The 24,641-nt window shown below is 49.5% G+C and overlaps 1 protein-coding gene across 1 annotated transcript in view; it reads left to right on the plus strand.

Annotated features, from left to right (window-relative positions):
* The window catches only part of QARS1 (glutaminyl-tRNA synthetase 1), a 950,222-nt gene that overhangs the window by 434,906 nt on the left and 490,675 nt on the right, over nucleotides 1-24,641 (plus strand). Inside the window, exon 8 of the mRNA XM_069643299.1 lies at nucleotides 15,530-15,601. Coding sequence (XP_069499400.1) covers nucleotides 15,530-15,601 — 72 coding nt within the window. The remainder of the gene's footprint in view (nucleotides 1-15,529; nucleotides 15,602-24,641) is intronic.

Below are 24,641 nucleotides of genomic sequence, written 5' to 3' on the forward strand. Positions count from 1 at the left end.
CGGACTACGGTCGGCACCCAGGGTATTTACCAAGTGCCTTGCACCGGAGGCGGCGCATCTGCGCCGCGAGGGGATCCACGTATACCCCTACCTGGACGACTGGCTCATCCGAGCCAAGACGAGGGAGCTCGCCGTGGAGCACACGGCAAGGACCGTCCAACTTCTCACGGACCTGGGATTCTCCGTGAACTACGCCAAGTCCCACCTGGTACCCGCGCAAAACGCACTCTTTCTGGGAGCGAAGCTCGATAGTGTCCCTTCTGGCCTCCCCGTCGGAGGAAAGGACCAGGTCCATCCTGGGCAAGGTACAGCGGATGTTAGTTTCCGACGTGGCCAAGGTGAGGTCCATCAAGTCCCTCCTTGGAATGATGTCTTCTTGCATCTACCTCATTCCCATGTGCAGGCTCCGGATGCGCCCGTTGCAGGAGTTCCTGGACGCGCGCTGGATCCAAACGACGGGCGGCTTCGAGGAGAAGATCACACTCGACGAGAGTTTCCGCCGAGCGGTCCGGTGGTGGGGCACCCGCGCGCATCTGACGGCGGGCATGGACTTCCAGACCCCAGACCACCAGGAGACAGTGACCACGGATGCCTCCCTGGAAGGGTGGGGAGCGCACACCGAAAATCTGCACGCGAGAGGCCTCTGGCTCCCGACTGAGAAGTCCCTCCATATCAACGTCCTGGAGCTCCGTACAGTGTTCTGGGCCCCCAGGTCCTTCCTCCTGTCCCTCAAGGGCAAGGTGGTGAGGATCTTCACCGACAACACCACCACCATGTTTTACAACAAGAAACAGGGCGGAACCAGGTCCCCAGCACTGTCCAAGGAGGCGCAGGACCTGTGGCATTGGGCAGTCGCCCAAAGGATGTTTCTGGTGCCGTTTCATCTGGCAGGGATAAAAAACACCATCGCCGACTCACTCAGCAGGGAGCTGCGCTCGTGCCACGAGTGGGAACTACGGCAGGATCTAGTGGATCGCCTCTTCCGACGGTGGGGCACACCCCAGATCGACCTGTTCGCGACGGCGACGAACTCCAAGTGCCGGAGGTTCGCCAGCAGGTTTCCCCAGGCGAGGAGCATGGGCGATGCTTTCTCGTTCCCCTGGGAGGGCCTGTTCCTCTACGCGTTCCCTCCTTTGCTACTGCTAATCCGGCTCGTCAACCAGCTCAAGAGGTCACGGTGCAGGGTGATCCTCGTCGCACCTGCGTGGCCGAGGCAGATATGGTTCCCGGACCTTCTGGACTTGTCAGCGTCCTCGCCAATCAAGCTGCCGGTGGACGCGGATCTACTCTCCAGGGAAGGAGGCGCCATCCTCCACCACGACCCGAAATCGCTGAACTTGCAGGCCTGGCTCCTGCAGCGCTAGAGTTTGGAGGATACGACATACCGGCCGACTGCAGAGAGGTTCTTGCAAAGGCCAGGGCGTCCTCGACTCTTAAATGCTACGGACACAAATGGAAGAGGTTCTCTGTCTGGTGCCACGCACAGAAGATTAACCCTCTACGGATTACGGCTCCCCAGGTACTGCCGTACCTGCTGACGCTGGCCAAAGCTGGACTGGCACACGCGTCCATCAAGATTCATCTTGCGGCGATCTCCCATTACACCAGAACCACGGGCCGGACGTCCCTGTGGTCTCATCGTCTGGTGAAAGAGTTCATGAAGGGACTGTTCAGATCGTTCCCGCCGGTGAAGGCGATGGCCCCGGCGTGGGAGCTCAACGTGGTGCTGACCAAGCTCATGGGACCTCCGTTCGAGCCTCTGCACTCGGCCCCGTTGAAGTTTGTCGTGGAAAACAGCGTTTCTTGTGGCCATCACCTCCGCACGACGGGTGGGAGAGATCCAGGCTCTTTCCTGCAAGGCCCCGTACTTGACTTTTCACGACACGAGGGTAGTGCTCAGGACGCACCCCTCCTTCATGCCCAAGGTACCGTCGGACTTCCATCTCAACAAACCCTTGGTGTTGCCTGTGTTCTTCCCGTCGCCTTCGTCGCCGGCTGAGAGGACTTTGCACTCGTTGGATGTGGCTAGAGCGCTGAAGTTCTACGTGGACCGCACAAAGTGTTTTCGGAAGACGTCACAACTCTTTGTGAACTTTAGACCTGTCAATCAGGGGAAGGCTCTCTCGAAGGCTTCCATTTCCAGATGGCTCTCCGGCTGTATCATGTACTGTCATCGGTTGGCAAACCGACCGCTGCCTGGCCGTCCGAGAGCCCATTCCACCAGAGCAATTGCAGCTACCACGGCGTTCCTTTCTGGTGTGCCCCTGCTGGACATATGCAGGGCTGCTACGTGTAGGTCGACGCACACCTTCACGAAATTCTACTGCGTCGATCGGGATTCCAGGGAGGAGTCCAGGGTCGGCCAAGCAGTGCTGCGCAACCTGTTCGCCTGAGGTGAGCCTGGTGAGGAGGTAAGATGCTTAATGTTGAGTTTGATGTAATTCTTAATGTTGAGCCTTTGCCACCTCCCGTGGTTGTGCATTTGTGTACTGCTATGTATTCTTTATTCATGAGCATGTGAATCCATGCCAGACCCCATGCTGGAGAAGGAACAAGTTACTTACCTGTAACTGTTGTTCTCCAGCATGGGTCTGGCATGGATTCACATGCGAACCCTCCCGCCTACCCCTCTTCGGCTCTTCACTTGGTCATACTGCCACTTCACGTGCTTCCAAATCTGAAGATGGCTGCCAGAGGCGGTGCTTAGGTAGAGGGCAGTTATTGGCTGTGGTCAGTATGACGCAGAGACCAGTGATTGGTTATTGCTACGAAAGACAGATCAGAAACGAAACTGATACTGGTTTTTTCTTTACCGAGGATTCCCAGCCTGACGACGGGGAATATTCATGAGCATGTGAATCCATGCCAGACCCATGCTGGAGAACAACAGTTACAGGTAAGTAACTTGTTCCTTCCCAGAATGTTGCCATCCAGTCAAGCTTTGGTTTCCATAAAACATGCCCCATAGTTGCCAGGCTCTGCTAAAGGCAAGAATAAAAATGGGCATGGCGATAGGTATGATTTGCACTGTCATCAGCTGGCACCACACGCATCACTAACCAAAGCACTTCTTGGTCCTTCAGGGATTGGTGTTTGGTTTTCCTACTGAACAAGCGACCCTAGAGGCATGCGCACTGAGCGGCTCTCGCTTGCTCTGCTTCTTGTAAGGACAGTGAATTTCCTGGGATTGTTGCTCCTTTTTGCAGCTTCTCTTTAGAGACCCAGTCTACTTTACAGGCACCTGGACAAGGTCCCCCCCCCCAGAGCATGCTTTCTGCACTCTTTTGGATGTTTGCCTGTCCTTTGTGTGCACTTGTCTGTGTGAAATCAGTCTAATCTCAAGTGAAGAGGATGCTGGGTGTATTGTTGACAGCTGTTGGCAGCTTCCCAGAATTCATGGTTGGAGCCTCCTTTTCACTTTCCTAGAACATCTTTCTGTAGCACGTATATGCACAGGATCCGATGTGTGTTGTTGGATTAGCGGAAGACCACCTCTGCTCCCTAGGACCAATTGATGACCTATCCACACCTGGTGAATGAGCAAGAATCATGGAAGAGTAAAGCTATAAACATACTATGAAAAGAATACACTTTTCATATAGTGTTTATAGCGACTCTTATTTCGCTGCTCTGACTTGCACTTTGCACATTAACAGGTCATCGCCATTGCTGCTGTACCGAAGTCTGTACCACCATGGAATTCCACTTGCTGTGGTGCAAGGATGATACTCCTACGTGGTGACCCACAGTGAGTCCTCTGTCGTTTTGAGTTGTGGCTCTTAGGTGGTGCAAGACAATATTATTGCCTTTTTAGTACAGCTTAGGCAGTAGATGGTTTATGAATAGGGACATAAAGCTTGGGGGTGTTTAGTTGGACCAGCCTTTGACCTGCTAGAGAATGCCAATCCCCATGGCCATTGGCAGTCGCATCCTGCCCACCTCGCCCCAAAAATATCCTCCTGGGATCTCTTTGAACGACCTCTATCAAGCAAGCAGTAATATCAAACAGTGTCCTGCCAGTGTTATGTTTAAGTAGTCGCCTGACAGTAAATGGCTTAATTGTAGTTTTAAGTGCTACAGGCATAACAAAGATGTCTTAACTAAGAGCGCACTTAGCCACTTGATTTATATCCGGATTAGATCTGCTTTTGCTAGGCACTGCCATCATATGTCCAGGCAATAGCACTTAATCATATGTCCCGTTTCCTCTCCTCCATACTTTTGTGACCTTCCGTCCATCGGGTCGGGACCAGAGCACTTTTGAGAAGCATCAAAAACGGTGTCCTTTTATTTTTGTGGGACCACAGCATGTGACCGTAGCACCACCTTCCTGAGCTCCGCCCAGCGCATCCTTTCAGTCCTTTTCTCTGCGCTGTCTGGGTCGGACGCACTTGCATCATAGGGAATTTGGTTTGTTTCCGTTGTCCTTCTTCCTGCTTCGGATCTACAGTCCTCTTTACTCCGTCTATGTCAGAGCGTCTGGAATTCTTGTCATGTATCATGCGAATGTCGTATCGCAAGGGAGGATCCCCATTCTGTCTGGAGTGCTTGGGGCCCGGAACATCGGTGGGGCTTCTTTCTACTATATTTCCGTGCGGGCAATCCAGTGCAGGCTCGTCTTGTGGGAGGTGTTCCAGCGGCCACCGCCTCCTCATTTGCAACAGTTTGACGAAATAAGCGTACAGTAAGTGCCTTGCTTTTTCGGGCACCCAGGCCAGGGGACTCCTTCCCGGGGGTCTTCTGGTTCCGGGAGGGGTCCTAGTGGCTCTGGTACCACGGTTCTCCCTGAGGTGTCCCAAAAGGGATCTAACCTGGATTCCAGTGTTTCCTCCAAGGCCCCCTGTCAAGGGGCTGTCGAGACCGGGAAACTCGGATGAAAATCCAATCTGTGGGCTCAAGACTAAGCCCAAGGTTTCTGGCGCTGTTTGACTGGGGTTATTTCTGAGGTTTCCAAGTCTGGGACTAAACGCACTGAGCATAGTCTCTTCCTGTACAGTGACAGTGTACTAAGCCTTCCCACAAACAATCTTGTGGTCGTACTGATCCTGCTGAGGGGGCAAAGGCCCTAAGTCTTCAGGCACCAGTCCTGCCGAGGTTCCCTCCCCGAGGGCTAATTCTTCTGCTGACTTCAAAGAGGCTCAAAAGCGCCTCAGATCTGCTACTACCGACTTTGCTGAGCTTCCCGGTCACAGGGCTAAAATGGATAAAAAAAGCCCCTGCACCTCCTGTAGTGACAATGCCCTCACTGAAACCTGTGGCGGTGATAAAATGGCGTTTCAACCCACGCGGTTTGAGGTGGCTATTTTGACGAGCTCTTCCACACCAACGTTCTCAACGGCTGGTACAGAGGGGCCTGTTTTTGGTGCCGAGCAGCATTTTCCACGGAATGTGGATGATAGAAATCCTTTTCACCTTCCAACGGATTGCCATGCATGGTTTCATCTACCACACAAGGTGTCGCTTTCCTCCTGCTTCCACTCCCTTAGTTTAGATGGGCCATCTTGATAACTAGCCTCATATTAATCCTTGGGGTATGCCCCTCCAGAGCTGCCTCTACCCACTTCTCTGCCTCTACTTTCCTTTGAGGACACGTTCTTTGGCAAATTTCAGTCCCTTATGCACTCTGATTCGATAAAGGCATACTTTGAGGATCTATTCAAAGAAATGTATCCTAAGCCTCTTCAGCCGCAGCCTTCTCCTCCTCCCCCCCCCCTCCCTCATGCAAGCTTTGATAGTGACTCCTCCTCTTCCAGTGGGGCCCCCCCCTACACTGCCACCATTGCCTCCACATTCACAAGTGCTTTAGATTCCAGTTGCACAAACAAGTATGCCCACTGTGTCTGAGGTACCACGTGCATGCAGATCAGTTTTCTATTCCCGCCACAACTGACTAGCACCAACCAAACCAGGATAGTGAAGACCCACCCCACTCTGTCAGCCTTTCATGACCGGGTCTTGGATATGATGGCATTGCTAGATATTCCAGTACCTGAGCCTACGGCTCCACAAGGAGTACTTTCAGGAGCGTTAACTCTTACGACACAAGGGCACTTGCCTATTCCTTCAAAAGGATGTGCTTGCTGAAGCCTGCAAGGTCTGGGAGAAACCTCATTATGGGCAGCGTGTAAATAGGAAATTGACGCTCGCTACAAGTTACTCATCCGAAGACATCTTTCACTGCATGTCCACTCCCTTCATCAACGGTGTTTTTTTTTCCAATTTTGGTTTTCAGCTGCAGCAGGCGAATACCGAAGTAATTCTTGCAGAAGCAAATCTCAAGCTTTGGAAGGAGGTTTCCAAATTTCAGGAATGTATCCCACAGGACAGGTTGGAATATTTTAAAGAAGGCCTTTCCGATGCTTCAAAACCTGCTGGAGGCCGCTGCCCATCATGTAGATACTTCTGCTCGGGGCCTTATGGTTGGGGTAGATATTACCTGCGAAACGTGGCTTCAAGCGACACAATTCTCAAGAGGTTCAGGACAAAGTACTCGACCTTCCCTTTGAAAATAAAGCCTTTTCACTCCTCCACCAGTGGGAACTCAATAAAACAAACGCAAGCACGCAAATGGCTAAGTCCTTGTCGGTCCTTGCAAAACACCCAGCTAAAGGTTTTCCATGAGAATGGAACACTTCCAATATAGTACTGCCGTTGGTCTCAGCTCGGCATTGTGTGTCTTCAAGAAGATGGCGGTTATCGCAGCGATCCTCCGACTGCAGGGAGTTCATGTCTATCCATATTTGGATGACTGCCTTTTGTGGAGTCCGTGCCCACGGTCTGCAACAGCCAATCTTCACTCACTCCTCCAGCTCCTGTTCCAACTGGGACTTCTGATGAACTGGTGGAAATCGCCTGACGGTTGCTCAAGACCTGATTTTTCTAGGTTTCTGTTGGGATAAAGTCTGTGCCAAAGTTTTCCTAACTGAGGACAGAATAGCAGACTTATCGGCCATGTGCCTTCTTTTCCTGAACTCCTCCAACATGTCTTCTTGGAGGTTCCAGAGGCTCCTGGGCCCTAAGGCTTCATGTCTTCTAGCCCTACCTCTTTCAAAGCTGAAAATGAGGCGAACACAGCTGGCGCTTCGGGGCTGCTGGTCCCAATCTGTGGACCTAAAACTGGTCCAAAACCCTTTTAATGGGAACCTCCTTCCAGGAGCCCTTCCCACAGATTACGGCTACAACCGACTCCTCCCTCCGAGGGAGGAGAGTGACGTGGGTCACCTCGAGGTGCACGATCTGTGGACGCCCTAGGACAAATGTATCCTATCAACTACATAGAACTGCAGGCAGTATTTCTGGCATTGAAAGCTTTCCAGCCGTCTCAACAGTTGTGCGAATTTGCTCCGACAATTATGTAGCTAAGTTCTACATCAACCAACATGGGGCACCAGGGCTCCTCCTCTGTTGGATCTAGCTATCCAGAGTTGGAATTGGGCAGTCCAACACAATGTCTGCCTACAGGCTGTACACGTTCAGGGTCAGATCAATGTTACAGCAGATTCCGTAAGTCGCCAATCCGTGTGCCGATTTATGAGTGGGGAAATGAATGACTGTTCTTGCCAAGCTTTTCCAGCAATGAGGTTCTCCAATGGTGGACCTTTTTGTGACTTGCCCCAACAGGAAACTACAACTCTATGCCTCCAGGGATGCTCTCTGCGCAATTTTCCCAGGAAGATGCCCTCGAGATTCTTTGCGACAACATGAAGGCATATGCCTTCCCTTCTTTGCCGTTGATTCATTGGTCGCTCTGGAAGATTAGGAGTGCTTCCAACTGCACTCTCCTCTTCATAGCTCCTTGGTGGCCAGCCAGGTTCTGGTTTCCAGAGCACTAGCACCTATCAATATGAACCTGATCAGGTTGCTGCAGTTTCCCAACCTTCCTCACCAGAATAATCACCAGGTGTGGCACTCCTCCCCACAATCGTTCAGCCAGAGTTACTGTCCTTAGCATAGCTTAACCTTTTAAAGAATATGCGCATAATCCAGGCGGCAAGTTAACCTTCTACGAAGGCGAAGTACAAAAGTAAGTGGCTTCTTTGTCATTGGTGTCTTGCTAAACAGCTTGATCCTCGACATGCTTCTATTGATTGTCTTTTATATCAGACCTTGCGGTCATTGGCATCCATGTCTTATTGTGCAGAGCACATCTTTCAGGCATTGTAGCTTCTCTTTCCACAGACAGTTGCTAGTTTTCTCTGGCAAACCCAGCAATCGTGAGGCATTTCGTAGGTGGTCTTAACCTCTTTCCGCCGGTCAGGCCTCCTCACCCGAAATGGGATCTGAATGTGGTCCTTTCCGATTTTGTCACGCCATTTCAACCAATGGCCACTACTGAGCTCAAGTTTCTCTCTTGGAAAGGGGCCTCCTTGATTGCGGTAATATCTACGAGAAGAATAAATGAGCTTCAAGCTCTCTGTCAAACATGACTTTCCACAAGGGTAAGGTGGTGCTTTGTGCTCATACTTTCCTTCCAAAAAGTGCCTTGGAGTTCCACATAATCAGTCGATATCCCTACCGGTTTTCTTTCCGAACCTGGTCTCTGTTGCAGAAAGGGATCTACATAACCTGGATGTTAGAAGAGCTCTGAAGTTTTACCTTGACAGAACAAGCGTACTTAGAAGCTCCTCACAACTTTGTTACTTTTGGGGACCCAAAAGGGAAACCGGCATCCAAAGTGTCCACCTCACGTGGGATCGCTTCATGCATCTCAGAGGCTTAAACAATTGAAGGCCTTCAGCCCCCAAAGGGCTTTCATGCGCATTTGGTATTTGGTCTGTGGCAAAGCGACTGCTGTTGCCTTCCAGAAATGTTCCTTAGGGGTCCATAGCCAAGGCTGCTAAGTAGGCTTCTCCCTCTGCTTTTTGCAGACACCTTTGTCTTGACCTGAGCTACTGGGCTGATTGGCCAGGGAGCTCACTGAGTTTAAGAACATGTTTCAGTAAGGGATGTTTCCATCCTCCAGTATAACAGTTGCTCACTGTAGTGGCTACCTTACTCCTAGTCCATAGTTCCCTTTCCTCCATACACCGGGCCTTCGCCTTTGGCGATGGAAATGGACAGAAGGGTGATGTGTGGGGTGGAGCAAAGGAAGGCGGGGCTACAGTCATGTGCAGTGGCCCCAGGAAAAAAATAAAAGGACAGTTATTTTTGATGCTTCGAAAGTGCTCCTGTCCTGATGGACGGAATGTCTCAAAAGTATACAGGAAAGAGGACTATTGACTAGGAGTAAGGTAGTCACTACGGTGAGTAACTTGTTAGTTTTCCACGTGTTGCCATCTTATGGCCCGGTTTTACCATTATGGCAGTGCCTGTCTTAGAACAATCCTGCGCCTGCACAAATGGCAAAACGTGGGTCTTTGCCATTACTTGTTGATTATGCTCTCAATGTTCAACCTTTTCCCTAGTAAAACCCCATTCAGGGCCTCACTGGGGATGTATTGGTGTTTCTTCGAGTGCCCAAGACTCACAGGCACAGGTGCCCAAAGCCACCCTGTAGTCGGTCCCCACTGAGGTCGCTCCACTCTGCTCATCTTTTTAATCACTTGCTGGGTGCATCTTTGTTTTAGAAGGCTGCATGTTCTTATACCCATTTTAGGTCCCGAGCACAAAGATGTTTCCTGCTGGTTCTCAGTTTTAAACATTTTTTTTTATTAAACAATTTTAAACATGACAGCAAAACCAGGCAATCCTGGCAAATACATGCCAAGACAACTTCAGGTGAAACATGTCAGACTTAACACCCCCCTCTCCCCTCCCTCCCTCCCTCACATAAGCTAACCAGGCCCCCATGGGCAGCGGATATATGGAGCACCGGTAAAAAGATTGAAATCCTATTACTAAACAATGAAAATCTCAGCAGCTGACTACGTGGGGGAACAAACCGCTATCCATGGAACAGGGTAAAAGGACCAAGTCAGGTAAGTGATCACAAAAAAGAAAAGAACATAGAAACCCCCTCCAACCCTCAAGGTTAAAGTCTCATAGCTTCACATTGTTTAGAACTCCCATCCAGTCCTGCACAAAGGACGACATAGCATTGTTGACAATTGCAGTAAGTTTTTCATATGTAAAGGTTGCCCATAACTTGCTAAGCCATTACGTTTTGGAGGGAGCGGTTGCACTCTTACACTTTTGGGCAAGGGCAAGCCTCCCCACCCTCAACAGCCACCACAACTTTAGGGAAAGCCGACTGATCAGCGTCGGGCATAAGCGTACCCAGGAGAACCTCAAGGGGGTTGAGGGATGGACACACACCAACTGGCTTTGATCCAGCTGAGCAGTTGGGACCAGAAAACCCGGATGATTGGGCAGTCCCACCACATGTGATACCAGGTGCCCCGCTGTAAACACAATCTGGGACATGTTGGGACTCCTGCAAACATTCTCGACAGGACAACGGGAGGGTGATGCCAGGAATGAAGCACCTTAAAACTGTGCTCCATAGCGGAGGTATATAAAGACCCTAAAAAGATGATATATGATATGGTTTTTGTAACGCGCCTATACACAGGTGTTTCAAGGTGCGGGGTGGGGGGAACAAGGGGAAGACAGACAACGATCCTACTAGGCCAGGTGTCATTCAGATCGCAAGTGCAGGGGTAGGGGGTAGGGGAAAGGCAAAAGTGCAAGGGGAAGGGGATAGGGGGAAGTGCAGAACAGGGTAAGTAGAATAATAAATAAATAGGGCCAGCTGGTGGCAAGTGCAGACAAGTGCAGGGAGGGGGGGGGGGGTGCTGTGGGGATACAGAGTCCCGCAGTGCAGGTGTTGCCAGGGAGGCAGTGCAAGTGGAGAGTGGCTGGGCCAAGGAGTTCGGTGAGAGTGACCCAGGTGCAGGTTCAGTGAAGAATTTAGCAGGGGAGAGGGAGAGAGAAAGCAGAAGCAAAGAGGAAGGTTTTGAGGTGCTTCCGGAACCAGAGATGGTTCTCCTCAAGTTTCAGGAAGGCTGTTCCAGAGGGAGGCCCCTGCCGCAGAGAGAGATCAACCCCCCAGCTCGTTGCTTCGAGAAGCGGCTGACCCTGAGGGAGTTGGAGACAGATGCGCGAAGGGCTCGAGAAGGAAGATATTTAGGAAGAGAGAGTTGAAGCTATTTAGGCCCCAGAAGGCCTTGTGGACAATGCAGAGTGTTTTGAACTTAATCCTCGCAGCCACTGGGAGCCAGTGTAGAGATTCCAGTCCAGGAGAGATACGGTCCCTGGGTTTGAGGCCAAGGACAAGTCTCGCAGTCCTGTTCTGGATGAGTTGCGGAGAGTGGAGGCAGGCAGATTAAGTTGGAGGCTGTTACAGTAGTAATTTAAAGATGGATTTAAAGACCTCCCTCCATGTTGGCTCCACCAGGGGAATATCCAACCTTTCCTCCCAGAATCTTTTGAATGACTATCTGCCCTCTAGGTTATCTGTATTAAGGGCATTATATATTTTGGAGAGGGAGCCCTTCCTGGAACTAGATTCCACCAAAATTCTCTAAAGGTGTAAGGGGGCGAATTGGATCACCAAGCCATTTGGAGTTGGTAAGAAGCCCTTTCAGGTGAAGATATTCAAAAACTGTGGGCGTTTTATCCCCCATAGCCTCAGTAAGATGCTCCTATTCAATGAAAGTACCCTCACGGAAGAGTTGCGCTGCCCTATCCAACCCTGTGTCCGACCACCTTTGAAAATCACGAAAACCTCTGGAACCGAGGTCAAAAGGAGGGCCCCATAATGATAAGGGGGATGGCCAGGAAGAGAGTCGTTTGTTCTCCTTGTTTGGCCTCCAGGACTCCCATAAGACCGCCAGGGTTGGATGGGACTTAAGACCCACTGGAAGGAGTTTGGGAGGAGCCCACAAGAGAGCTCTGTGTTTTTTTGTTTTGATGGGTGTGGCCGTCTCCAGGAAGGTCCAATAGGTTCCCAGTTGATCCCTCATATGTTCCAACATCACCAGTAATTGTGCGACCTTATAATATAACCTGAAATCAGGGAGCCCGAAACCTCCTTGGGTCCTAGGAAGTGACAAAGTGGAAAATTTAATAATCGCCCTCTTGCCATGCCAGATAAAGCGGAGGAGCCGGGATTGAAGCGCCTCAAAGGACTCTGGGACGGGGGTGGGGAAGGATCGTGAAAAGATAAAGGAGCCAGGGCAGGACATTCATTTTGACTGTGGTCATGCGTCCAAACCAAGACAAGGTGAGGGGGCCCAGCGAGTAAGGCTGTTACTTATTTTTGCCAAGAGCGGAGAAAAGTTGAGGTCAACTACCCGGCCCAGGTCCCTGGGAACGAGAATACCTAAGTAGGGAATGGCTACCCGTTCAACTCTGACTCCCTGCACTTCTGTTCTCCCCTAGACTTCGCAGTCGCCGACACCATCGGCAATATACAAGACTTATGCACATTGATTTTAAGCCCCGAAAATGAGCCAAAGAAGCCAATGAGGTCCAGCAACCGGGATAGCGACAGTTGGGAGTCTGGCTCTGCTCCCTTCCGCCAAAAGGCGGCCGCCTGGATCTTCAGCTCTGACAGCTTCGGGAGTCTGGGTTTCGCCCACCCAATGTTCCTAGGGTTCCTGCAGACCCGGGGGGGGGGTCGGATCACTTCACCTGGGGGGTGAGGGGATGGGGCTCAAGACCCTTTACATGAGCCCAAGGTGGAAGGTAGGCGAAGGAGCGTCACACCATCTCGGCGCCCCCTGGTGGTTCTGGTTCTCAGTTTTAATGACTGAAATTTAAAAGTCCACCTATACTCCATGACAAGGTGGTTTACTTGGCAAGCATGTACACTAGTTTGTGCCATGGCCTTCCATTGACTTCAGGTTGGGCCCTCAGGGCAGCTATGACGAGAGCTAGCCAGATGTATGAATGTGATTTTGGTTTTCACTTCCTGGATTTATCTGGAAAAAGCACAGGATAGGTTGAATGTGGCTACTGCTTCTAATTGGCCACAACATGTTTGAATGAGGCAGCCTGTCTAATTGGAGGCTGGATGTGCATCTAGCACCAGTGTAGAATAAGGTTGTTTGCATCATAACTTTCTAATTGATGTGACTTGTCCTTAAGTGTTTCCATGTTCCTGTGATCTGTAATTAGGCAAAATACTGCTGGAACCCACAATGCTCTAGACCTCATTACCGCACCAGAGGGAACCCCTCTGGGGCACCCTTCTCTTTACTGTGTTCACAGCCTGGTTACTCTGATCGGTGTGCTGGACTTTATCAAAATATCACTAGTTGCCACTGAACTGGCTTTTTTGGTGTCTGCAGGAGGGGGTGGTGATCCCTTCAAGATTCCAGTAGTAGATTGTGTCAAAGACCAACGAATGCTTCAACATATTATTTGCTTCTCCCAGCTAAATATTTGTCAAACATTTCAGATGTCTAATATAATTTGCCCCCTGGACCCTTGCCACGCCCTTTGTGTTCATCAACTGCTTGCGTAGTGTTCCAGTGCACATGCCATCACCTTTGGGTGATTAAATAAGTATACTGACTCCACTGTCCTAGAAGGGCTATCCGTTGTGACTGTTATGCACCATAACCAATTCGATTCCCCTAATCAAATCAGTTTGTTTGCGAATCAAGAAAAATGTAATTCGCAAACTCTGCTAATCTGTTTTTGAAAACTAATGTACGCTTTGCTGTTGAGTATTTACTCATCTTCACATGACCCAATGCAATTTAAATCTGAGACATCCTCTTTACAGTTTAGCTTTGGATGATCTGAGGATGACTGATGCCAACTATCACCAAAATAAGTTTGTTTTTCCTTCATCCACTGCACCTACGATATCATCATCTTGGCTTGTTGGTCGATTAGCTCAGCTAGTTCATGACTTTTTAAATCCTGCCAAGGACAAATAAGGCCTTTGTCCCTAACTAGTGCAATGCTTCGACTATTAGTAATTTTCATGACGACTTATCTTATTGCAGCGCTTTCGAGCGAGAGGAAATCGTTCCTGGAGTGCTGTATAAAACCGACCTAATCTTGTTTACCACTGTAACATTTCCTCATATCACCTTATGTGAACACAACGTGCCTACACCGGCTCATTTTATTTATGATTTTACACACCTTTACTGCACAATCTGTAATCTAAATTGTAGCCGTACTCTACCCTACTCCTTCCAACCCATTTCCCTACTTTGCCACTCACCGACCTAATCTAATGCCACTAAATTGGGTAGTTCTTCATGATTTTGGGATCCTGTTCTTGTAATCTCCAAGATGTGCTTGTCAATCTTCTTTATTCTTTTCATACCTCTTTGCTGTTCCTGCTCTCCCAAAACCCCCGTCCCCAGTCCTACGGCTAAGCGGCATACCAGCCTCATGTATGACCTATAATCTAGCAAATGCTCCAACATTGTTTGAAAATACTCGATACAAAAAATAGCTGATTCAACCCACACAGCTTCACTGTTATTGTGATCTGTTACCAGCAGAACCACACTACAGGAAGGACCGCTTCTATAATCACTGCCTGATCCGATGAGAAACTTCAAATGAAAAATCGTCTTTCAATTCCACCCAAGTATGAATTGCAAAAAGATGCATGTTTTAGAGTTTTGTTAACTCCTGCTAATTTTCTCCCCTGCTCCCTTGATATCCTTTAGTCGACTCCAACAACAAAAATAGGGAGTAAAATACTCCCACCAGTCTAGTCTGCCCTGGCCCTCGCCTCTTGCCCTACTACTCTTTGATGCACTCTAATCTACTCCCACTCAACCGAAGGGTCTTGATTAACTACAGTCACACTTAAGTGCAATTGATATGATATGACATTTATAGCGCGCATATACACAAGTGTTTCAAGGCACAACAAGGCAGGGGAGGGGAACAAATGGGGTACGAGACAACGATCTTACTAGGTCAAGTGACATTGAGATAGTGCAAGTGCAGCGGAGAGGGAATGGGAAAAGTGCCTGGGGAAGGGGAGGTGGAACACATGCAAGACATAGGATCAAAATATCGAATAACAAGGCGTGGCCAGCAGGTGGCAGTGCAGGGTTAAGTGCAGACACGTGTTAGATAAGTGCAGGTAGGGGGACTGTAGGGTTGCAGATACATCCCCCAAGTGTAGGGTTGCTAGGAGGCAGTGAAGGTGTGCAACTGGGAGGGCAGGCACCTAGACCTGTGGTTGGGAGAGTAGCCAGTTAACCAGTGCAGTAGCAGACAGGAGATCAGCAGGGAAGGGTAAGGGAGAAGGCAGAAACAAAGAGGAAAGTCTTGAGCTGCTTCCGGAACCAGAGATGGTTCTGCTCAAGTTTGAGTTAGAAAGGCTGTTCCAGAGGGAGGCACCAGCCAAAGAACGATCTGCCTCTGACTCGTCCCCAAATCTCCCTGTGTTTAAGACCATTGCAGAGGTTCCCCGCAAGGTCAGAACATGGGTACTTTAATAGATGGGCCTCTTGTGAATATGACAGTATCTATTGGCTAGTCTACTCTTGTTTGTGTATGTATCGTGCCCTGGAACCTCTTTCCAGGTGGGTGAGTGCATGAAATTAAAGAAATGCATTTAATTGGATGTTTCACTCTAATTTACAATGGCTTTTATCTTTCCCAGGTGAAGTAAAGCTGGAGACTGTCTCTCTGATGGAACAGCTTCGAGGAGAAGCCCTTAAGTTTCACAAACCAGGTAAGCTTCTTATCCATCTCGTTCATAATTCTAGTTTAATTATAACAATTTGGATACTGTCTAACTTTACCTGTGTCGTATACATCCAGATTACTTTTGCAGTTAAAGGAACGTTGTAGCTTCGAACTGATTTATGTAGGCTGTAGAGCATCTATCCTGCTGTACGTTTTGCAAACCCCTTCAGATGTTGGCCAATGTTGCAGTTCACATGCAGGCGAAGGCTCAGATCCCCCTTCTTACTTTCCACCTATAAGCCAAAACTATTGCATTAGAGTACATATGGGGGAGAAATGGTAGTGTACCCAAAATCCCTTGTGTCGAGGTCCCTCCGATTGTTTTTTTCCACCCAACTAGTTGGTTACCTTATGCGGAGCTCGCAAGAGTTAATATTGCTTAAAGACTTTATCCGATGACCTACGGTCGTAGTCTCACAACTACTTTTTACTGACTGACCCGTGGGCCACCTGCTGCTGAAAACATCCACAACTGCTTGACGACTGTCGACTGCGTGTCCTCGTCCATCCTGCCAGGCCCTTACAGCAGGGAGAGTGGCCCCTGGGTTTATTCTTTTTCAAGAATGTATTTCTTTTTCCCTTCCATCTCTAATTGGCCTGGCTGCCGTCACCCTCAGCTATGGAGAGGAGGCACTTTAAATTTTGCCAGTCGTGTAACAGCAAGTTTCCGTGGAAGGACACCCATCACTGTTGCAATCGATGTCTACCTCGAGACCATAATGAGCGCTCGCGCAAGTCCTGGAAGCTCTTTCGACCCAAACCATTGAAGGACAGGCGGACTAAGTGATGGGCGGTCTACACAATGCAGGCCGAAAGTCATTCCTCCGTTGGCACCATCGCTTCGGATGACTAATCAATTGGCAGTCATGGCTCCGAATTGGAAGCCATGGACCTTTCGGGGGAACCTTCAGGTTCCAAGATACCCGGCCCGATAGGCCGCCGGCTCTGTTATGTGGAGTTCACACCCTGGCGACAAGGGCACACACGCATCACAAATTCCCAAGCACGCAGCCCCCAAGGCCTCCTCAACGGATACGAAGAAGAAGCTCGTAATGCCAACCTTGCCGCCCTTCCAACATGCTACATTCCTCCAGTAAGGGTGTTCCCCACAAAAAAACACGGTCGGCGACACACCGTCCAAAGGCACGTAAGAACCTAAGGTTTAGGTGGAATCGACTACGACATCGCCTACAGCATGTCGAGCCTTCCATTAGGCTGCCGAAAATATGCGAAAGCCTCGCGACTATTTCGGCAGCTACAGAATATAAGGGTGCCCCCTCTCGTCAAGAGAGTACACTGAAAGCCCCCAGCCTCACTCAAATGCCTTATCGGGAAAATCTCCCCCTTCAGGGCTACCTTTTCCACCTCCAGACCCTTCTGCAACTTACCTATGGACTAGGGGGAGATGGGGAGATTTGAAAGTTATATGGACAAAATGGCCCAATTTATTGATTTCTCAGATAAATACATAACTCCCAAAAGATTTAGGGAAGAGGACTCCTGACCCATTCCACAAAAATTGCTAAAATGTCCTGTCTCTATATACAAAGCCACCAAGAGGATATCTTGGATGTCTCAGAGCAGGAGGATTTCTATGAGGACACTAATCTGTTTGCTCAGGACACAGCTGACCAAGAATGGGAACAGGATCAGTCAGGGGATCAAGGCCCTTGGTTGGCACCATCACACACCTCGGACCCAGACAAAATTTGTCCAGATCCCCCTTCCCCTCCACAAAGGAAGTTGTTACCTGTGGATGATCAGATGGCGTTCAACGGCATTTTAAAGAGCAGCAGATCATTTTGCTATCGCAACACATGAGGCAGTCCCTGACTCTGAGGATATCCTTAAGGAGAAACTTCCAACTAGTCCGGCCCTAACCTTACTTAATTCCATAAAGAAGCGCTTGGCTCCTTTATTGTCACCATTCCTCACACGGGCGGTTAACCCTCTGGTCAAATAATTATTCTGCCCGTCTCCTTCTGACCTACTGTACTTATGGGGTCATGGGTTTTCCACTGTCCATGGCAGAAGCCCCTCCGGATCAGGACTATAAAACGTTATGCCCTAGGGAAACTAATCGCTGCCTCAGCGGTCTATTCAACTAGGATCACTAACAGTCTCGGGAGGATAGCTCAGGGGCAACGTGCTCACCTTGGAAGCAAGACACTGAGCAACGGTTCAAGCCATGGGTCCCTGCTTAGAAACATCGCGTTATAAATAACCTATTATTATCATATAACATGACTCTCCTAGAAGACTACAGCTACATCCAATGGGGCCTAGTCCAGGATGGCCTTCAAGAGGTCCCAGAGCCCATCCTCATATACCTTCTGGTGGTCATGGCTGAGGGTAGGCAGGTTACCATAATATACCAAAAAATCCTTTGGACTCTGTTGAGACTGCTGGATGCACTCTAGCCCAGGACACCTTACTCAAGAGACATGCCTGGCTGAAAAACTCTGGTTTTTCACCAGAAACTCAAGCCTTCCTGATTTATAAACCAGTCAAAGACTCCAACCTTTATGGGAAAGCGGTAGATGACGCCCTCGAGACTGCCAAGGAGCACGAAACGCTGAAATCCCTTAGCCAAATCATGGCCAAGCCATTCCACCAACATGGAGGCTCTAACTCCCGCCATTCCTTTCGTGGACAATCCTTTTCTCGGTCTCCCCATGAACAATATGGCTCAGGCTCTTCTGGTAAGTCAGTACCAACAAAGAGGTTCTCGTATGGGCAAGGGTTGAGGCAGGAACTCTACTCCTAGAGGCTCCCCGTCTCAAAGTGAGTCGCCAGTTCGGGTCTCCATCATTCATTCACGGCTGGTAGGGGATCACATCAGACCAATGGGTGTTAAAGACTGTCACCCACTGCATCGAGTTTCACTGACCACCTCGATACCACCCACTGAAGCAGTCGGCGATCACCAGAGCACCTGCGCATCCTGCTGCAAGAGGTTCATATCCTTCTAGAAAAGGGCGCCGTAGAAGTCTCCCCCTTTCACCAGGTAAACAAGGTTATTTATTCTGTGTACTCCCTTGTACCCTGAAAAGGATCTCCCCATGCGCCCTGTGTTAGACCTGCGCCCAAGTATGTCAAACCTCAGAAATTCAGAATGACAACGCTGGCTTACATGGCAACATTGGATATGAAAGATGTACCTTCATATTTCAATGTTGCCAGTGCACAGAAAGTACCTCAGGTTCATGATGGAGAACACCCACTATCAGTACAAGGTTCTCCCTTTCGGCATTGCCTCATCTCCACAGGTGTTCACAAAGGTACTGGCGGTAGTAGCTGCTCACCTGTGCAGACAGTCAATCCCAGTCTATCCTTACCTCGACGACTGGTTCAAAACAGGGAATTTGTACGGAAAATGCTGAACAAATACCCAGAAGACTGTAGAGCTCCTCTTCAGCCTAGGGTTCTCGATCAACAAGTAAAAGTCCAGTATAAACTCCGGCCAAGTCAAACAAGTTCTGGGGGCTCTAATTTGGACTAAAGACAGCCTTGTCTTTCCCTCCAACAAGAGGTTCAAAACATGCTGTTCCAGATCCCTCACTATGTAGCTAGTCAAAAGGTGACTGTACACAAAGCCTTGCGACTGTTTGGTATGATGGCCTCATGCATCTACCTAGTTCCACACGCTCGCCTGCCCATGCGCCCCATGAAAGAGTGGCTCTCGAGACAATGGTATCAGTCCAGCGAGCAGTAATAAGATCTAGTGGTTATCTCGGCAGCCCTCGTTCAGTCTCTGCAGTGGGGGGTCAAGGGAAAACCTTCAGGGGAAAAACCTTCACCACCCACGCAGTACAAGCCACTCGCCACATACAACAGTGTTATGTGCATGTCTTCCTCGCTACTACATTGGCAGGCTGCAGTAGGCCCACAGTTCAGGGGGCTTGGCTCACTCTGGGCTTAGCTAGTTAAAATGTTGCAGTAGGATGCACATCTATTTACCTGCTGAAAAGACCAGCATTCTTCAAAGTAATGTGCCTGCTGCATAAATGTTTTTGGAACGCCGACTACCACTGATTAAATAAAGTAATATACCTCTTTGATCAGAGATCCTTTTTTAAGGTGTCCAGAGCATGCTGCACCAGAGGTAGGGTGATTCTATACATTGTAATTCTGCATCAGCAGAAAACTCATCCACTCAACCTCAGAGTTGAAGCAAATTGTATGCATTTTAAAGCGTGCTTGAAAGTCTTTCAAGAAGAATGTACCTGAATTTGTTCTCTATCCTTCAGCAGCGATGCTTTTGTAAGTGATTCCATCTGCTCGGTTTATCATGCTTTTTGCTTCTGATGAAATGTACAGTTTATCTTGTAATTGCAGAGCCCCCAACTGCAATCGGTTGCTGTTGGACAGATGGATCAACCCAAAGCCCGTTAAGACAAAACACAGGTTGCCAGAAAAGCAGGTTTATTACATGCAAACAGTTGTAGGGTTTAGTCGGCTTCGTTGAATTGAAAACTTAGCTTTAATGCACAGGATCAGACAACATAATACAGAATACATAAATTACAACATCCCCATATTTCCTTTGCCTAATCCCTAAACACCTATAGTCACTAACCCCATTGGATACAACTATCTAAATCGTGCCCTTTCGCGTTCTCTTTATGCAGTCAGCCATGACCTTTTGAAATATAATTTGTTTCAAACATTTTACAATTAGAAACAGACCCGTTATCAATAGAATGTTGTGAAAAAGGTTTTTCTGTAATTGTAAAACTAATTTGCAAATAAACATTTTACAATAGTTGACTTGCCTCATTTGTCAATGAAACTTCCAGTTCATGATGTGCATAACCTCGACAGGATTCCCATCAGAGATTGAGGAGTGAAAACAATGGTATGTTTTAAACTGCCCACCACTACCACCAAGAGGCAGTCCCTAGGCACACGCGGGCCTCTGCAAAAAGGGGGGTAGGGTTAGTGGGGTTGGGAGGAGAGCATGGGTTCAGCACCAGGAGGAACTGGCATCTGTGAGTGTTTTCCATGTGGTGTTTGTGCCAGAGGCTTCAGGCATTGTAACCGTATGGGTAAGATTCAGTGCCTTGGGTGTGTGGTAGTGTTCTGTGTTGGTGTGAGTGTATTTTGTGGGTTAGGTTGTGCCGTCTGGTTAGATGGTGTCGATCAGGGATCCATAGCAGTAAGTTAATCTGGTATCTTGGTCTGTAGTTGCATTACAGATGGTTTTGTGGACTACGAGTGTTTCACCCTAGGTGTGTGTCAGAATCTAGAGATGTTGGGTGTGTACATAGTATTGATCCTCTGTTTGTGTAGTGTGGCTATTCCAAGGTCTGGTGTAGTGGCATCAGTTATTCTGGAGGCACAGCAAGGGGAAAATGAGATAGTAAGTTGGTCAGTTTGTTGGAGCCTTTGGCGCGGCTCTTTGGTTGTTGCTTGTCGGTATCCAGCCAGTTTCTAGTTTGTTCTTTGGCCCATCTAGTCTCCTCTCGGGTTGTTGTTGGTGTCCTTTCGAGGATGTCACTGTCTGACGAATAGCTAGGTTTTGAGCCGTTTCCTGAAGGTGATGTGGCCTTTTGTAATTTCTTTGAGCGTATTCCAGATGTTAGCAATTTGACACAAGAACGCCGTTCTGCCAAATGTCCTTTTTTGGTAGTGTTCTGCCTCAATTTGTAGGTTGTTGCTGGATCTTAGTTCCCTTCTTGGGCTGTACCGGCTAATCCTGTCTTCGAGGAATTCCACTCCTTGTCTGTGCAAGGCCTTGTGGGCAATGCAGAGTGCTTTGAATTTGATGCGCATTTCTACTGGTAACCAGTGTAGGCTTTTCATGCTGGAGTGATGTGGGCTCTTCTGTTTAGACTTAATAGGATCCTGGATGCTGTATTTCGCACCCTTTGGCGTTTGTCTTTCAGGCATTCCTAGGTAGAGGCTGTTTGCATGGTCACTTCCAGTGAATATCACGGATATGATTGTGAGGGTTCTGTGGGGGAAGGATAGGTAGGGGAGTAATCTTCTGAGCAGTCGTCGTAGGGGGAAGAAGCATTTTTTGGCGATTGCATTGACTTGCTGTTCCAGTGGTAGTCCTTTTGTCCATGAGTATTCATAGATTATTTACTACATTCGGTAGTCTCTGGTTGCCTTCCCAGGCCAATCGGCAGTCCAGTTGTGGGTTCCCTCCGTTGAAACCTGCGGGTGAGAGCATTATTTCTGTTTTTGCTGTGTTAAGTTTAAGGTTGTTCTTTGCATCCAATTGTGGATGTCTGTGAGGCAGTTTTTGAGGCTGTTATTTATTCCTGGGTTCTTGGGTTTGAATGATTTTCATCCGTGGGCACATTTAGATGCTGAAGAGCACCGGGGAGAGGCTGGATCTCCGTGGGACACCGCAGAATATATTTTTGGTGTTTGTGGTGAACAGTGGTAGGTAGGTTCTTTCAGTTTGTTATGAATGAGGTAAGCCACTTTTTTTTTTAAACTTTGGTTTTATTAGTAGTTTTTAGAAGGAAAAAACAAACGGCAACGCTGGGAGCGTTGTTATCATCACTTTTAACATTGACATAAAACCCCCAGGTTCCCTCCCCCCCCACCCCCCCACCCCAACTCCTCCCCTCCCCCCAGATCAGAGTCACTTCGAAAGTCGGACAGCTGGGGCTGCCATCGTAGCTCATTGTACGTTGCCACAGAGGTATGCTATGCTCTCACGTCCAAATTGGCTGGATGAGATCCGCTGTCTCCCGGGTCCTGGGCTACTCCTACATCCTTGGTTGAAGCATTCCAACCCTACCCCCCGCCAACTCGTCAGAGTGTTCTCATGTTGTCAGTGGGGGTCCCAACCCCATGCCCCATAGACCCCATACCAGTTAACCTGAAAGGAGCCCAGTTCATTATTTACCATGGCCGTCAGTTTATCCATTAAGAACATGTTTTTGAGTTTCTTAAGCCAGTCTTCTTTGGATGGGGTCTCTGGGCTCTTCCACCTTTGTGCAAGGGCCACTCTACCCGCCCGTAACATCGTCTCCCACATTCTTGGGTACCTATACAGTTCAGTGTCCTCCGGGGGGAGGCCCAGCAACATCGTTAGGGGGTTGAGTGGGATTAGTTCCTCGGTGACCTCGGCCATCCACCCCCGTACTTTCTCCCAGAACTCCTGCACCTTGGGGCAGGACCACCACATATGCCCCCTCGACCCCACTTGGCCACAGCCCCTTGGACACCTGGGGGACACTCCCGAAAACATCCTGGACAGTTTCAACGGGTCCCTGTGCCAGCCCTGTAAGATTTTGAAGTTGTGCTCCATGTCCGATGTAAATAGGTTCCCATGGAATGCTATCTTAAAGACTTTGGACCACGCCTCCTCTGTAAGTGGTTCTCCCGCCAGGTCATCCCAAAACCCTCGGAACCCTCTTCTCCCCTCCAAGTTAACGGTGTTCAGTATTCGGTACATTTTGGAGACCGCCCCCTTCCTTGATGTGGCCGTGTCCAGAAATTTTTCGAAGGGGGTCAGCTGTCTCCGTAGGTTCTGGCCCCATGATTGGTCGCAAAGGATGCCTTTCAGGCGCAGATATTCAAAGATTGAAAGGGACTCCCGCCCCAGTGCGTCTCGCAGGGCCTCGTATTCGAGGAACTCGCCCTCTTTGAACAGTTGTCCCGCCCATTCCAGACCTCCGTCCGACCAGGACTGGGCACTCCTGAAACCTCTGCTCCCTAGTTTGAGCGGGTGGCCCCAAAGCGATGACATTGGAGAGGGCCATGTCGTGAGGTATGAGGTTGTGGGTCCCTCTTTCCAGAGTGTCCAAAGTATTCCCAGGGTTGGGTGGGCTTTCAGTTTGCTAGGGATGAGTCTGCGCGGCAGCCACAGGAGGTCGCGCACTTTCAGAGGGTGGGCATCCATATCCTCAAGGTATGACCAGTAGGTGCCCATCCCCTCCTTCATGTGCTCCAGCAAGACCCGCAGCTGGGCGGCCCGATAGTAAAGGAGAAAATCCGGTAGCCCTAACCCGCCCTCCTCTCTGGGTAGTGTTAGAGTGGCCTTTCCTATCCTCGGGGCCCGCCCTTGCCATATAAACTCGCGGATTGCTTTTTGTAGATTGCGGAGCAGCTGGGTGGGGACCTCCGTTGGGAGCGCGGTGAATAAATATAGTAATCTCGGCAGAACGTTCATCTTTATCGCTGTCATGCGCCCATACCAGGACAGAATCATACCACCCCATCTCCTCAGATCTGACGTAACCCCCGCCAAGGTAGGCCCATAGTTCACCGGGGCCAGTCTCGAGAGATCTCTGGTCAGGGTTACCCCCAGGTACCTGATGGAATCCTTCCCCACCGCAATCCCCGCACACCTGTCCCGGGGGTCCAACCTCGGGTCCTGGACCCTCATGGGTAGGAGCTTTGATTTTGCTGCATTTATTTTTAGTCCCGAGAACTGCCCGAAGGCTGTCATCAGACGCAGTAGGGGGGGGGAGCGAGGAGCTGGGCTCCACCAAGTACGCTAGGATGTCGTCAGCGAACAGGGAGAGCTTGAACTCTACTTCTCCCCTTTTGATCCCTTTGATGTCGGGGTGGGCCCGGACCGCTATGGCCAGAGGTTCCATCGTCAAGACGTATATTAACGGAGAGAGTGGGCACCCCTGTCGTGTTCCCCTCGTGAGGGGGAATGAGTCAGAGAGTTCCCCGTTCACCTGCACTCTCGCTGTTGGGGCTTCATAGAGGGCGGAGACCCAGGTCCTGACGTGAGGCCCGAAGCCCATTCGACGGAGGAGGAGTTGCATGTACCTCCACTCGACCCTGTCGAATGCCTTCTCGGAGTCCAAGGAAAGCAAACTAGCCTCTAGGTCTGATTTCCTGGGCATAGTGGATTAGGTCAATAGTCTTCCTGATATTATCTGAGCCCTGCCTGCCCTTCACGAACCCCACTTGATCCCCGTGTACTAATTTGGGCATTATCCCCTCTAACCGTGTACCCATCACCTTGGCTAGGATCTTTACATCTATATTTAAGAGGGAGATCGGGCGGTAGGAGGAGCAGTCAGTGGGGTCCTTTCCTTCCTTGGGCA

The sequence above is a fragment of the Ambystoma mexicanum genome, chromosome 2p, assembly GCF_040938575.1.
Source record: "Ambystoma mexicanum isolate Mex_15411 chromosome 2p, UKY_AmexF1_1, whole genome shotgun sequence".
NCBI classification, from domain to species: Eukaryota; Metazoa; Chordata; class Amphibia; order Caudata; family Ambystomatidae; genus Ambystoma; species Ambystoma mexicanum.